This window comes from Talpa europaea (genome assembly GCF_964194135.1).
Source record: "Talpa europaea genome assembly, chromosome: 1".
NCBI lineage: Eukaryota > Metazoa > Chordata > Mammalia > Eulipotyphla > Talpidae > Talpa > Talpa europaea.
The window spans coordinates 106,949,309-106,966,478 of NC_140073.1; the positions used below are offsets into that span (position 1 = coordinate 106,949,309).

General features: G+C 38.9%; 1 protein-coding gene across 1 annotated transcript in view; it reads right to left on the reverse strand.

The window, feature by feature from the left end:
- The window catches only part of STK39 (serine/threonine kinase 39), a gene marked incomplete at both ends in the record, with an annotated part of 274,858 nt that overhangs the window by 53,377 nt on the left and 204,311 nt on the right, over positions 1-17,170 (reverse strand). Inside the window, 2 exon segments of the mRNA XM_084231279.1 lie at positions 4,557-4,625; positions 9,343-9,395. Coding sequence (XP_084087405.1) covers positions 4,557-4,625; positions 9,343-9,395 — 122 coding nt within the window.

Below are 17,170 nucleotides of genomic sequence, written 5' to 3' on the forward strand. Positions count from 1 at the left end.
GGCCCATGTGGGCAGGTGGTGGGAAGGAACACCTTGGCAGAAGGAACAACAACTACAAAAGCCAGCATGGTTGGCTTGCAATGAACAGGGGAAGGGCCGAAGAGGAGAGGTCTGAGAAGTAACTTGGGGACAGACTGTGTAGGGGATTGCAAGCACCTGAGATGTGTGATAGAAAGTCAGTTTTATTTAGAGCATTAATGTTATCTGGCTTTTTATTGAGATATAATTCACATGTCATAAAACTCACCTCCTTAAAGTGTATAATTCTGTGGTTTTCAGTAGTCACAGGTTGTGCAACCATTATTGCAGAAGTCCAGAATTTTCCGTCACCCCCAATGAGAAATGCCATACCCATTAGCAGTTACTGTTCTTTCCCCTGTCCTTCTCAGGGCCTGGCAACTGCTAACTACTTTCTGAATCTATGCTTTCGTGTATTCTTGCCATTTCTTATAAATCAAAACCACATTAGCTGTGACTTTTAGTATCTGACTTACTTTTCACTTGGATGTCTCCAGCTGCTTAGATGAGAACGGGCTAAAGGTAGTCAAGGAGGACAGGAGCAGGAAGCCCAGCAGAGGTGAACGCCGCCACCTGCCCGAGAGGAGCGAGGGGCTTGAAAGAGGCTGGGTAGGAAGATGGTGAACAACAGCCATATCTTGGGTGCATTGAAGGGACTGGATGTTGAGTATGAGAAAGAGAGAAGTAAAGGACAATTAGGGTTTTGGGTTGAGTATGTGACGGGGCTGACATCGCCTTCCGAGTGCAAGGCACAGAGGGGCTGCATTCTGGAGATTTGTGGGATATCTATTAACGTTCCAAGTTAAGATGCCAAAGAGAGAGCCAGATATGAGTCTGGAATTTAAAGGAGAGGTCTGAGCTAGAAATATAAATTTGGGGATTAGAGAATAAAAGGTATTAAAACCATGAAAGCTGACAAGATCACCATCATGGCCTAATAATTAGAGGAGTTCCAAGGAATGAGCCCTTGGTCATGTCAATCTTTACAGGACAAAGAAATGGGGAGGAACCTCCTTTCCTCAAAAAGACTAGGAAGAAAACACCAGCACAGTGGGAGAATCAAGAGAGAATGGAGTCTTGAAAACTAAATGAAAAACTTACAAAAAAAAAAAAAAACAATCTATCACAGAGGTGAGTATTGTTAACTACACCCCTTGCTGTTCACATATCATGTGTGCTGAGGACTAAGAATGAAGCACTGTATTTAGTGTATCTTCTACCCTCTTCCTTCCTGTTTACTCCATGCCAGCCACATCATCTCCCATTTTTAAATGCTATTTGCCACTTCATCTCCCAGAAGTGTGATGGAGAGAAAGAGATTAATGGGAGGTGAGGTAGAGAGAAGGTTTCTTTTTTTCCTTTTTTTTCCTTTAACATGGGAGAAATAAAAAACATTTTAGTATATTGGTGGGAGAAATCTAGTCAAGAGGGAAATAGATAAGGGAAGAAGCAGAGAATTGCTGAGACAGGTTTGTGGCTACAAAATTAAACATTTTATCTGCTTATCAAATAATCAAGAATTAAGATATAAAGTGACATCTACTGAAGCGGGAAAAACAAGTAAGGACAAGCTATTTTTTTCTAGGTGATACAAAACCACCATCACTTAATATTATCCTGGATTCACCTGTCAAGCTGAAGATATCAAATAAATTGTACAAAGAGTGCAAGAGTCAAGGTTAAAATCTGAGCTTGACGACACAAGACCCAAGTTCGAAAACTATGACAAGCTGCAATTCCCCCAGAAACTTTTTTTGACCTTCAGTTTTCATCCACAAAATACCAGTGAAAAACAACCTCTCCTTCCTCTACCTTAAAGAATTGCTGTGATGATCAAATGGAATACGCAAACATTGTTTGTGACTCTCTGGTGTGATGTCTGTCACTCTATGGCATTTTAGTGCTACTAGCTCAGAAAGAACTGCACATGCTTGGTCTTAACCCAGATTTCTACATTTTAGCCCCAAGAAGGGGGAAAAGGGGAAAATGAAAAAATTTTAGAAGAATAAACCATGGAAAAATGTAACCACTCTGGCTATGTATTGTATTTAAAACACATGTTAAATTTTTAGTACATGAATGATGCCTTAATTTCCAGGTTTAAAATTCGTAACACCCATAAAAAACCCCTCCAGTTTAGATTCAGCTGAGCCTGGGGCAAAATGAGAAGTACACTAAAATTTGACTGTAGGCCTGAAACAAGACCGTGCTTAAAAACTGTGACCTATTATCTTTCCATGAATCTCTTTTATCCTCCATGTTCCCTACCACCTGCCAGGATTAACTCAAATCAAAAGATTGTTTGATCCTTGACTTCTTGCCTAATAGGAAACCTTAGCAGTTGTTTAAAATAAGTTTTTGATTATTGTTTTCATTAGTTAATTTTTAATTCTGGCTGCTCACTATATGAAACATAGCTCTCATTAAGGAAAACATATCTTTCTGGGTATCTTAATCTAACCATTGACTTTTCCCATTATTTCTACAGGTAAACTAAGACTTAAAGGATTGGGCACTTATTTTTTTCTGATATGAATGAGAGTATCTACTTTTATCAAGGAACTATTAACATAAAGAATTCTGAGATGGAATTTAGAGTAGACACCAGAGTTGAATTGACTTTTTCACTCAGTTTCCCCTCACATGTGATTAAAAAAAAAAAGGTAATAAATAAGGGACCAGGAAAGACACTAATTAATATAAAGTAAAAATCAAAATCAACAAGCAACTATGGATCAGAGACACAGACACACTGCAAGGGGCGGGGGAGGGGCGGGGAGAGGAAGGATTTGGGTCAAAATAAGGGGGGGTGCAATTGTATGGGGAATATAACCAAAATTAAAATGCATACATTGTGCAAAAATGAAAAATGATGTAAGAATTATATAAAATAAAATACTGAAAAATATAGGTAAGAATTTAGCTGGTCATAACATCTCACATCTTAAAGTGTGAAATATAAAGGACACACACACATATACGTATATGTGTGTGTATACAAAATATATGCCACTTTCCATTAAAATACATCACCATATATAGGCACACCATAGGCAAAGGAATAAATACGCCCTTGTGAAATCAATGTGCAAGCTTCACATGTCATTAACAGAAAAAGAATTTGACTTTTTCTAATTATAAAGATATATTTGTATCTTCAGATGTATGATATAGTGTGCATATATTGGTAACATAGAAACTGATTAGCTAGCTAGAATTCCAATCTCCTACTAAAATCCCAGTTACTTTTCTTTAAATAATTCTTTTTATAAAGATCTACATTATAGAGTTTCTAGGAACAAATTATTCTGATTGTTGTGTTTATCTACTTCAAGCTCTCTCTCAATCATACCCTGGCATATTAGAGGAGGACTTATTTCTAGTGATTCTTTTTTTCAGTTAAAACATTATACTTAATGGACCCATATCCTATTAAACAGATATCTGAATATTTTTGAAAAAGGCTTGTAATACACATTTCCCTAAAATATAGTTAATATTATACCAAGTAGGGCCTCCCCTGGTGGCGCAGCGGTTGAGCGCTGGGTTGTGAGGCTGCCGGCAGCCTCTGCAGTGCAATTCGATCCCCGGCCACCAGTGAGGGTCCCACCAAAAAAAAAAAAAAAAAAAAAAAATATATATATATATATATATGTATTATACAAAGTATTAACATGATGTTAACTAATCTTAATTACTAAGGTCACCAAGATGGATATCCAGAATTGACTACATTATATAATCTTCATAAGCTCAGAATTCGCTGCAGTGTGTGGCGGTATCCACTCTTCACCCTAAGCAGAAATATGCTACATTCGTTCTTGGATGACAGTGTCAGCCTCTTATAGCTTTTCTGCCTCCCTTACCTTGTCAGGAGGTTACCAGTAATTTTTTGCTCCTGTATCAGCAAGCCTGAATCTAGCAAGATGCCCTATTCCCAGACAATCATCTTGCTTCTAAAAGTGGTGCAGCAAACCATGGTCTCAAAGTGAAGTAGCTGTGTCACAATCCAGCCGCAAGGCCCTGCACAAACCACTGAAATGTTTTAGGAATTTGCTTCCTTATTCTACACAATGAGAGATTTAGATTGCATGACCTTCAAGTCCATCCAACCTTAAGGTTTCATGATGAAGCTTAACAGATGGGAAAACGAACAACTAAGCTTATTACAACTATGGCTAAACAAAGAATAGAGAAACTCTGACAAAGGACCTCAGAGAGTAGCTTATTTTGGTATGTGGAATTTTTGGCATCTTATCTTTGCTATGACATGGGCTTTTGGGTCTTTCAAGTTCTTTGTTATATTTCCAAAAATTGAGGCCCCTTGTTTCATAAATCATATTTAGATAAATGGCACAAACTGCATTAAGAGCTTTTAAAAAATAGCTAGATATGACTCATATGTCTTTCACATAAGAGATAATTCAAAATATTTTTTAAATTCAGTATAAACTTTAACTTTATGAAGACCTTATTTCTAAATGCATTTCCATTTGATGCATCAACAAAATGATACTGCATACTAAAAAATGATTTACCTATAACTACATCATGACCATCAACCAAGCCAGCAGAGAAGAGCTCCTGAGAAACGCCATCTGCTGTATCTGTTCAAATGTGAAATGAATATGTATTAGTAACCATAAAATAAAAATAAACAATTCAGTACCATGTAAAATATGTGTTTTTCATTTACAAAAATCACCCTTGTTTTTTAATTTAACAATTCAGTTTCTATCAGAAGGAAAAATCAGAAAGCAACATGTGTACTTTTTTAAAGTTTTTTATTTATACAAGAACTGGGGTACAGGCCAGATGCACAGGAGGGTGAGAGGACTCACCAGAGACAGAGTAGGGAACAGAACGGGCAGGTAGACGAAATACACTACTGAGGGGAGCAGTGGGTGAGACAGGAAAGGTCTGCCTCGCCTTGTGGGTTTCAACCCAGCCAGCTGGGATGGAACCCGCACTGCAGAGGCTGCGGACACTACCAGGGAGGCCCAACATGTATACTTTTTGCCATGTATAGTTTGCATCCTGATGTTTATGCAATAGAAGTTGATACAAATAATTTTGTACTAATATAATTTGTATTTGCCCAGAACCTTTTGCCCTTTGGCCACTGTCTGAATTAATGCTCAAATCCTTTGAAGTTCTCTCATAAGTGATCCCTGTGACACTGCTTTTCTTTCTTGCTAAGGTTAATTCCAGTTATGATCAATCCTTTCTATCATTAGTAGTTACTGAGTTAGAATTTATGGCAAAGGTCGAACAGGTAACATTTACTACTGCCTTATATTAAGTAAACTTAAGAGCTTATTGGACTATCAGGATGAGATATTTGAATTTATGCTATTAAGAAACACCTTTAACATGACGTTGCTCATTTGATAGCAAGATTCATTCTTTTAGAAAACATGAAGAATATAGTTTCTCGGCCTCCTCTGCTGGCGCAGCGGTTGAGCACTGGGCTGCGAAGCTGCCCACAGCTTCTATAGCGCCAGTTTGATCCCCGGCCGCCAGCGAGGGTCCCACATGGCACGCAGACCTCTCCTGCCACGCTCGCTGCTCCCCTCAGCAGTGTATTTCGTCAGTCTGCCTGTTCTGCTCCCCGCTCTGGCTCTGGTGAATTCTCTCACCCTCCTGTGCTTCTGACTGTACCCAGTGCTTGTATAAATAAATCTTTAAATATATATATATATATATATATATATATATATATATATATATATAGTTTCCAATGATAAGTGACAGGAATTAGCAATCACAAAGATGGGACTAAACAGGTGAATATAATAAAATTACCTAATTGAAAGGTTATGAATGAACATAATAGTGAGAAGTCTGAAATCTTTCTAAGGAGAAACTGTCCAGTCTTCTCAGAAGAACCATTATAAACCCCTACGTTTTTACAAGGGAGGTGACATGGTCTTGATGACCTTTGGATATTCTCACAAATATCCAGAACTGTTGCTGGATAAGAGAAATTAGCTCAGTAGCTGGTAACAATCTAGGTAGAGGTTTGACGTAAGTGACTTCCAAAATCAGGGAACACATGAAAATATAGCTGCTGGATCAAACAAGCATCTACACTGAACTGTAGTTTGCTATGCCAAACTTTGTCCTCAACATAGGGGTTCCTTGCCTAATCTGTGTTTTAAATGAGGTGATTGTGTAAGTAAGCTAGAAAGTATGCGTGTGTGAGTGTGCATTTCAGTGCATATATGTAAGCATGTAACTGGAGATAGATCTTTCATAAGTAACAATAAATTTTCATAAACTTTAAAGTGCTTAGCCTAGTGTCTGACACATTGCAATTACTCAATAAATTGTAACAGTCATGTTGATGTATCTAATCATCACCTGAAATGCAGCTTTTGCTTCTGTGCACTCTTTCTCCCTTGCACACATCACTCAAATTCCCAAATCTCCAATAAAAATTTGAGAGTCGATATATTGTTTGCCTTTCCAGAAAAAAAGCTGTAGTATTTTATTCATTCCATTTCATCATGAATGAAATGGAATTAAAAGAAAATGAGAAAGAAATATAGGCATCTGATTACTAATCTATGAGATTTTATATAAGGAAGGTCCATCTTGGGTCTGTCCTTAGTGCCAAAAGCACAAACAATATTTTATAATACTCTTGTAGGGATAAAATGATCCCATAGCAAGGAATCAAGGGTAGCAAAATGAAGATTACTATGAATATTATTTAGTTTTGTGAAGTTGGCTAAAACTTTCAGTCTCATAAATCTCCATCTTTCTGGATAACACCTGAAACTTCAGGAAATAGCATACTGAAGTCAAGTGGCTACCAGAACACACAGTAGGCAGTCATTACTTTTCTATTAAATGATCACCTACTAATGCATCTGAATTTGTTACGATAATCTCCAAGTTTATCTATAACATCTTACATTTGAGTAAGGGGCTATAATCACATAATGTAGTTGAAAATGGAATAATCAAAAAAGTCATATTTAGGGTGAGCACTGAGACAGTACTAAATCAAATGGCATTTCCTAAATGATTAACACATACAGCATCTCTTATTATTTTCAGATCTCCTGGTACCAGACGAGTTACACTAAAATAGATAATGGTCATTCTGGTTAGACAAAAATGGAAATATTCTGTGTGTGTTACTCAAGTTATTTTGTATGTATGTAACTAATATAGCAGCAATACGGTAGGTACAGACCCTTGAGAGTGGTAATTTCTTTTTCTTTAAGCTGTTTAACATTCCTAATGTGTAAACATTAGGTTTCTGGAGCATATAGCAACATGATAAACACAAAGGCCATGCCCTCAAACAAGGACAGAATACTTGATACGTTTATGTCATACACTCTGTGCCATATATACACACATACTAATGTGTCCATACAGCACAAACATAGCACACATGTAGTACGCATGCACAGATATAGAGCAGACAACATCTGAAATGCAGACAGCCTCAGTAATCACACAGGTATAATGATACATCCATGGCATTTCCATTACTAATGGACTACTGCTCTCTACCCAGTGAAGGCCAGTTATTGTCAAGAAACCAAAGCTTCCCTGGTGGCACAGCGGCTGAGCGCTGGGCTGTGAAGCTGCCCGCAGCCTTTGCAGCACTAGTTCGATCCCTGCCCAGAGCCTCTGCAGCGCTGGTTCCATCCCCGGCCACCGGCGAGGGTCCCACATGGCACAACAGACCTCTCCTGCCGTGCTCGCTCCTCCCCTCAGCAGTGTATTTCGTCAGTCTGCCTGTTCTGTTCCCTGCTCTGGCTCTGGTGAATTCTCTCATCCTCCCGCGCTTCTGACTGTACCCAGTGCTTGTATAAATAAATAAATCTTTAAAAAAGAAAAAGAAAAAGAAACCAAAGCTATGGTTTCTGTTTGGGCAGCAAAAGCAGAGTACTCCAAATCTAACTGTAGCAAAAGACACTGCCAAAGCCAGTACAAAGGGCCATGTCATTTTGATAGGACTGCTTTATACACATTATTAATTCATTACTTTGTTATCACTCCAAATTAAAATTGATTCTCATTGCCATTGTCAATTCTAAACATTCAGATGAAAAGAAAAAAGGTTAAAATAAAAATCTGTTCTTTGACTTACTAGGCCAGTGGGTCTATAACCATGTATGGCCCAGGCACTTATTTTGTTTGACTGGCAGTGTTTTTTAAAAACTGAACCTGAATGTAATTGGCCAGCTCAGAGCTCTCTGGTTTCCTGAAGTTTCCACCATTGACTTTGACATTTTGAATTCAAGTTTTTGATCTTCTTATGGGTAAAAACAGGGAGGTCAAAGCAGTTAAATGGCCAGATACCAAGTCAGCAATCATTGTGCTTCAGGGTAATCTAACTTATTTAATCAATCAAAAATGTACGTAATACATTCATATAACACAGAGTTCTCAGGGCACATATATTATTTATTCATGCATGAGGTGGATGTATTTTAGAAGATATTCAACATAGACCTCAAGACTGTTTTCACACACATAAAAACCTGAAACCAGAGATCAAGAAAAGCAGGTACAATCTTAGCATTAGTATCTGATCTTCCTTTCTCTAGGTTGTGTTGTTTATAAACTCATTAGTAGAAGTAGCAATGTTTGCTTAAAAACTAATCTGGTGGTTTCAAAAGCCTGTTAATATATGTTATTTATCATTAATTCACCAAAGTACTTGAAATTCTCTGTATGCCATGTTCTTGCCAGATGCTAGAGATACCAAAAAAATGACATGGTTCTGACTTCAGGCATCCGGGAGCTAAGAGAACAGCTAGCCCAGTCTTTAAATTATTTTTAGGGACCATTTAAAATACTAAAATTGAATTCAGTGGCTAGACTGACATTGTTCCCACCAAGCTTAGTGGATCTGCAGCAAATGGAGGCGACAGCCACTCCTCAGCATAGGCTTCATGTCATTTGAACTGAGAACAAAGGCAAAAAATGTACATTTTGTCTACCGTTGTTTGCTGATGAATCCTTCCTGGGACAGCTTATGCTTTCACATTACACTCATCAGACTCTACTGTAGGCCTTTCATCATGTGTTGGTGTTTCTGCTCATGGTCAAGCTAATGTATTCACTTTACACATGTATATATGCTGTCTACCACATTTCAGTGGACCTCATGTAGTCAGGAAGGGTTCAGTTTGAATTCCCTACAATTATCACAAATCCTTTACACTCTCCCTCCCTCCTTCCTACCTTCACTTTTAGAGAAAGCATTTTTGAATAGTAAATTATAACCACATGCTTGTAATCAATTTCTGAAATGCTCTTTGCAGCAATAAAAAAATAATTTCAATTAAAACTCACCTCTTCCTGGCGTAAATTCAAATCGTATGTCATTAAGTTCCTTTCTGGAGTTTCTGAAACACATAACATATATAGCACATTAAAATCTAATGAAGCAGTGTTTAATCAAATTAAATGTATCCAATTTTTACAAGATGCTACTACCATGCAGAAAGCATTTTATGGTTTTGATTATCTCCAAATATTTCAACTGGAAGAGATAGTGATGATAATAACAAAGGGAACTTTAATTGATATGATTTATCTTACACAAACATGCTTATGTCACAAAATTGCCTTCAAAATGCTCATTTTATAGATTCTCCACTAAATTAAAAATTTTTAGAATATTTTAGTCGGGAATACTACTCAACACATTTTTCCTGGAAAAATGGTATTTTGTCAAATTGTTTTTAAAAGTGAAACAAAGGGAACCAGAAAGATGCCAAAGGTATGGCACTGACTGAGAGAAAGCTCTTCTCTCCAGTGTCTGGAGAAGCTGACCTAGCATCCTTCCACACACAGAGTAATAAAGAATCAAGACCTCAAGAAACAGGTTACAGAAAGAACTTTAAGTATTTTTCATCTCCTCCCTGGTGTCTTTTTATCCTCAGAGATAAGATGGGACTGGGGTACATCCAGCAATAGTTCTATCTATAGATAGTTCTATCTATAGATCTTTTAGGGCATTCTGAGAATCTGAAGACTATGGATCTCCAAAAAAAAAAAAAAAAAAAAATAGATGCATGACCAACACATGAAATTGCAAACAACTGTACATGGTTGAACGACCACAATGGACCCCAGACTAAGCAGCTCTGGCCTGGAGGTGGAGGGTGCAAGGAACCACCCAAGTCAGCCTCCTTGCACAGCATATGTCTAAACAGCCTGGATAGTCTTACTAGCAATGTCAGCACATATTTACACAGTGCTCTCATATATATTGGTATTTCTTACACTTTCCAAATTTTAGGACCCATTTTACCTTTGTCAAAGGTATAAGGACCCCTGTGAAGCTTCTGCTGGTTGTAGCTGTCAACATTTACTATCTTAGAAACTAAAACTGATACATTCAAAAATATTAATTTATTTGAAAAAAGACAATAACCTATTAGGTTCATGTAAAATTTTTCTTGTGAAAATTACTTTCTAAAAGAACAACAAATCCTTGAAAAGAGTATACTGTTTTCTATTTTTATGAACCTCTGTAATGCCTGGCTTTTCAGATTGCTGGCTTATGTTTGTACCTATATTAAATCACACTTGCAACACTACAAGTCTTGATGCCAACTGCTGGAAAATTCCACCATATACATGTTGAAGGATAAGAGCAAAAAGGTAAATAATGCAACATTATTGTAAAAAGATTTTTGTTTTTTTTTTTTAAGATTTATTTATTTATTTACACAAGCACTGGGTACAGTCAGAAGCGCAGGAGGGTGAAAGAATTCACCAGAGCCAGAGCAGGGAACAGAACGGGCAGACTGAAGAAATACACTGCTGAGGGGACTGGCGGGCATGGCAGGAGAGGTTTGTCATGCCATGTGGGACCCTCGCCAGTGGCCAGGGATCAAATCAGCGCTGCAGAGGCTGTGGGCAGCTTCGCAGCCCAGCGCTCAACCGCTGCACCACCAGGGGAGGCCCAAAAGAAGTTTTGACTTCATAGGCTCCCTGAAAGGTTTTCAAGGATCCCCAGGAGTCATAAAACTGTACTTCTGAACACTGATATCAAACCTAATGAATCAAATTCCATTTTATCCACCAAGAAGTCTCAGATATGCAAAGCAGTTATTACTTGTTTTTTTAGGTGAATATATTTAATGGCTTTTCCAAGTTTACAAACTTAAGGAGTGGAAGGGTAGAGACCAACAAGTCTGTATCAGAAATACCTAACACAAATAGAAATGCTAATTCCTTTCACTTTGAGGAAAATTATCCCTCTAGATGTTGCACATTACTAATATGATCAGCAAGCATTTATATAATAGTCTTGGTTCTGTTTGTTGAACATTAGCAAAGGTTAATTTTTCTTAACAGCAAAGAAAAAAAATGATCACTAGGAAGGCAAATATTTATAGTGTACTTAATGGTTAAATGACAGGAGGAAAATAAAAAAGGAACTTGATTTGACATTAGTGTACATCATTGTTTCTTTACTCTTTCCTTCAATTGTTCTTATCTAAATGAGTTTGTTGCACTAAGACCATAGAGCGGTATAAGAAGTTACCCAGATATCTTCATGCACATCCTGATTTTTTAATATTAATGCTGCAAAAGCAATAGCCAACACCTATCACTTCTACCAACCTCAACTGTGACTCAAGTTAAAGAGGTTGCCTAGTCAAGTCATTCTTTTATGACACTGAACCTAAAATACTCACCTTTGGTTTTTTTAATTTAAATTTTATTTTTATATTCCCCATACAATTACAACCCTCTATTTTGAACCCAAGCCCTCCTTTCCCCACCCCCCATAAAGTGTCTCTGGTTCACAGTTGTTTGTTGATTTTGATATTTTCTTTCTTATAGTTATTCTTTTTCCTGATCCCTTATTTAAGTTTTCTAGATTCCTGCTATGAGTGAGACCATCCGGTATTTTTCTTTTTCTTTCTGGCTTATTTCGCTGAGCATGATCCCTTCCAGCGCCATCCATGTTGCTGCAAATTGCATGTGTTTATCTTTTTTGAATGCTGAGTAATATTCCATGGTGCATATGTACCACATCTTCTTGATCCAGTCATCTATTTTTGGGCATTTGGGTTGTTTCCAAAGCTTAGCTATTGTAAACAGTGCTGCTATGAACATAGGCATGCAGGTGTTCTTTGGAATTGATGTTTCTGTGTCCTTTGGGTAAATACCTAGGAGTGGAATTGCTGGATCATATGGAAGCTCTATGTTTAGTAGGTCCAGAAATCTCCACACAGCTCTCCATAGTGGTTGGACCAGTTTGCACTCCCACCAACAGTGCAGGAGAGTTCCTTTTTCTCTACACCCTCGCCAACATTTGTTGTTGCTAGTTTTTTTAATATGTGCCATTCTCACTGGTGTAAGATGGTATCTCATTGTAGTTTTGATTTGCATTTCCCTGATTACAAGTGATGCTGAACATTTTTTCATATGCCTGTTGGCCATTTGCACTAAAATACTCACCTTTGAAAAGATCACAGTGATTGATTGTGGGTAGTAGACTTGTCCCATCAGGATGAAATATAGTTGGAAAAATGCCTAATTGGATCTAACTACTGAAGGTCATTCTTTTATAAAGAATTAATCTTTTCAGACTCATACTTAACACCTTTAATTGAAAGTACATTTACTTTAATTGATATGGCACAGGATACTCTCGATTTCAGGAAAGCTGAAAATAAGTATGATTTAAGGCCAGAAACTAAGTCTGTGCAGCTTTAGAAAGGAAATATTAAAAACATGAAGAGTTGCAGTTTCAAAACACAGGCTGCCTTTGACAACTCCTATTAAAGACTTTTGATCCTAAAAAAATAGCAAAAAAACCCCCTCTTGTTTCTCTTTATACACATGTTGCATCACCAAGGCAAAAGTCTGTAGCACTCAGGCAGGAAGTTTTTTGTTTGTTTTTGTTTTTTATTAGATAGGTGATACAATCACAGGGTTTAAAAAAATCAAAAGGTACAATAGGGTACTGTGAAAGCTAGTCCTCCCAATCTTGTCATTTATCTACCTGGTCCCCTCCCATAAAGGAGATCAACACTACAGGCTTTTTGTGCATTTTTCTCAATATGTTTTATGCATGTATTAGCAAATACAGAAACACAGCTCCCTCTAGCCTATTTAAAAATAAATGGTAGATGGTAGCATACCATATCCACAGTCCTGCAAATCGTCTTTTTTTTCTAACTTAATAATATACCTTGGCTTTCTGCATATTGGTTTGCATAGAGCTTTTTCATTTCTTTAAATAGCTATATAGCATTCTATTGTATGCTATCTCCTTTTTTAAACTAGTTCTCATTCTATGAACTGTCTCTATCTAGTCTTTTACTATTATAAACAATGCTTCAATGAATAAACTTGTTCTCATGTCATTTTGCAAATAAATGAGTATAAAAATACATTTTTTGAAGCAAATTGCTTGGTCAAAGGAGACAGGCACTCGCAATCTTATATTGTCCAATTCCCTTTCGTTTAAGTTGTACCAATTTACACTCTCACAAGCAATTTGTAAGCACCACCACAGAAACCTTACATGAGTAAGGCAGGAAGTGTATTAAGAAAAAAAAAAAAAAAACCAAACTGGTGACACATGGGGACTACACCAGCTGGAAAAGCTTATTCCACATTTGAAGGGGGCAACCACTACTCAGCACCAGCTGGTCATGACCAGGCTAAAAAATTTCTTCTTGCTATTTCCATTCAAAGTGAGAAGTTTAGAGATACAGATTGGTATGTGTAAGGTTATTCTTGCTCTTTCAATTCATCTGCAAGAGAAGTGATCACTGAAACAAGGCAGCTGGCTAAGAGAGGGTGAAGCTGAACACATGAGTGAGCATAAATCCCTTCCTGGCAGCAGAGGTTTGGAAGGCCCTGTGGTTGAAGTATGTATTTTTATAGGATGTAGCATTTTTTTTGTACCTCTTAAAGCACCATGTCAGGATTATCTGACAGAATTAATCCTCCCAAAGGGCTCTGACACCAAAATGCCAGCTCAGGACTATCTGCATCCCTCAGCTTCACATTAATGTCTCTTAGCTCCTGCCAACAAATGTATGGGGCATAACACCCTAAGAACCAGGACAATGAAAAGACATGAAAAAGTCCAAAAGTCAGAGACATGATTTAAGTGCCATTGGCACTGCACACCCTCTACCACAGGGATGCTCTGGAGAATGAGGTTCAAAGTCAACCACCCCCGAGCTCTGAGGCAGAAGGAAGCAGTTGGGTAGCACCACCAGGGTCCCTATAAGGGTGGCAGAAACAGTGATTCTCAGAGATTGGAGAGAGCCTCTCCCTCCTTAGCAGCAGAGTCGACAGCCCTCTTTTGCTTTACCTGAGAGTACAGGTCCCACTGAAGTGCTTGATGTCCAGGAAAGGAAGCCCCCACACTTTCTGACTGTGTCCCACTATTGGAGAGCAAGATGGAAGGGGCCTGTCCAAAAGCCGAGTTAGGAGTCAGTAAGGACATTATTTTTTGTTCAGGTTGTGCTTTCCTATTCTCCACATGGAAATTAAGTCCTTTCCCACAGATTTAGGAGGAGAAAGGGACAATAGCACCCTCTGAGCTGGTTGGGCATTTATCTCCACATAAGGTGGCAGCATGGCACAGAATGAGAGAAGGGTCTGCATTCAACCCTTCTCAGTATTTGTTCGAGCTTCCATGATGTTTCCTCAACTGTGAGATTGGGGATTAATAATTAACAGCATTTACTATTAGCTGGTACTTGTTTCACGCTGCACACATATTATCTCACTCCATGGTTAAAACAATCCTTGAGGTTGGGACAACTATTATCCCCTATTATTTTACAGGCAAGGAAATTGAGCCCTTAAAGGGTAAAGCATATACCCAACCTCATGTGTATAAGTAGCAGATCAAGTTGAATTTTCAACTTAGTAAATTTACCCATCTTCTCCAGCGCACATCCCTTATGCCAGGTGTTATTGGCCTGCCCTGACTGTACAGATGCTCCTAACTGGTATTTCCACGTTCAAGTTCACAATCTGCAGAGGAATCAGTTAGCTTGTTACATGGAAAACTGACCATGTCACTCCCCTGCTGAAAAGCTCCATTTTCTTCCTCTTCTAAAAACAAAATTCAAAACCATCCAAGACCTGCTTCTGCCTGTCTCCTGCGTACTCCTTCCCTGCTCGCCCTGCTGTCGTCTCCCAATCAGCCCTCATGCACGGGTATGGCTTTGTAAGGAACAGTCTGTGTGGGGCGGGGGGAGGGGAGGCATATATCTGACTGTAGTGGTTTTCAAGAGCAGCGGTGGGAAAGAATAGAAATTAGGGGCAATTCTTTCAAGGAGTTTAGCTATGAGGGGATAGAGGCGAGGTAAAGAAATGGCTTTTGTAAGGTGGGAGGGGAAAAGTATTTGTGTGCTAGTAGGACATATCTAGTAAAGACAGAAGTTGATGATGGAGGGAACAGAGAATTATTTCTGTCAGCGGCAGCTTCCTGGGGGAGCTGGCTTCTCCCAGTGCCTGGAAATTTCCTGTCACTCTCCTCCCTTACCTGATTTACTTCAATCATGCTCTAGGCCTGTTGTCATTTGGGGGGAGACCAGGAAAGGAAGGGTGGCACGATGAGGGGAAGGCCCCTTCCCATCTATTCACCTAGTGCCAGTTCTGTGCTTGATACATCACATTTTCCACAAGGGTAACTATATGCTTATTACTGTAATGTCTCTTTTTCCACTAGATAGTAAGTTTCAAAAGAACACCCTCATTTGCCTTGTTCCTGTTCTTCCCCTAAGTACCAGGCACAGTGCCTGGGGAGTGCACAGATGGTATTTGTTGAAAGAATGAACGCCTGAATGAATGAAGAGTTTGCAAGCCTGCTTTTTGTGAAGACCCTCTCAGTCTCCGTGATACCATCTTCTCATCTTTCTCAGCTACGTGGCCCCAAACACTCTATTTCTGTATGTCCCTTCAAGGCTAATGTCCCATCTTCTACCATCTTCTCATTTTCTCCCTGGATGACTAATTCCAAGTCCATAACTCAAATCCAGATACTTCCCCAGAGTTAGAAGCCCATTATACAACTACATATAGGCTGTCGCTCCATGCAATGTTGAAACAGACACTGGGAAATTCAGCATACCCAAAATGAATGTGTCATTTCCACTCTCAAATTCACTTCTTTGCTAAGGCAGTGAATGGTGGCTGGTGAGGGCCAACTACTACAGCCTGTGAGTCACACCTCCTTAGGATTTGTCCAGTTATCTGTGACACTAAAACTCCACTACTACCAATCTAGGGCCGGTCATGGTTATCTGGTACAGATGAGAATAAGTGATTTAATGAAAAAAGAATATATTATCCACACTCACGCACACCACCCAATACACATGGAGAACACAGATGTGGATGCTAAAGATGCACAGGAAAAGGAAAAGAGCCATAGACCACTGAGGGAGCTGCTAGTCAGGGTGTAATCCTTGGAAGATGAACGTGCAACCCAGGAAGAAAAATTTTGTATTCTAAGAGATGTAAAAAATGATGCAAATATAACAATACACTGAGAGACAGCTACAGGTCCTCCCTAGTTGACTAGAGGTTAATTCTCAGCGCTATCACCACTATGGCCTGAGTTCGATCCTGGCCAGGGAGCTAACCCCAGATGGTGCAGCAGACCTCTCCTCTCTGGCCTACTGCTCCTCTCAGCAGTGCATTTCAGTAGATCAGCCTGTTCTGCTCCCCAGTCTGTCTCAGGTGAATTCTCTCACCCCCTATACCTCTGGCTTACACCCCAGTTCTTCTATGCAAAAAAAAAAAAAAAAAAAAGGTTAAAAAAAAAAAAAAGAGCTACAAAATAAGGCCAGAAATAAAAGGATCAAGAAAAGAAAAGAGAAGTTTCCTGTAGCTGAGGCATGGCTGCTGTCACTGGTTTACGTTCATCTCTGGCTTTCCTGGAGCAGAGTCTAAGAGTCCTCAGTACGCGGCCTTTTGAACTAGACTCTAACCCGGGACTGGGCTTGTGAGCTCAGCAGGCAGTGCAACAGCTCACCAGTGCTGATGTTCTGTCTGCCACTTCACCCCTCTACCTTTTCATTTCTTCGGGGAAAGAAGAAATAATGCTCCCTTCAACAGTCTAAATGAGCTGTGTGAAAACACAGTGCAAAGGCCCTCACACTGCTGCCACGCACTGTGATGC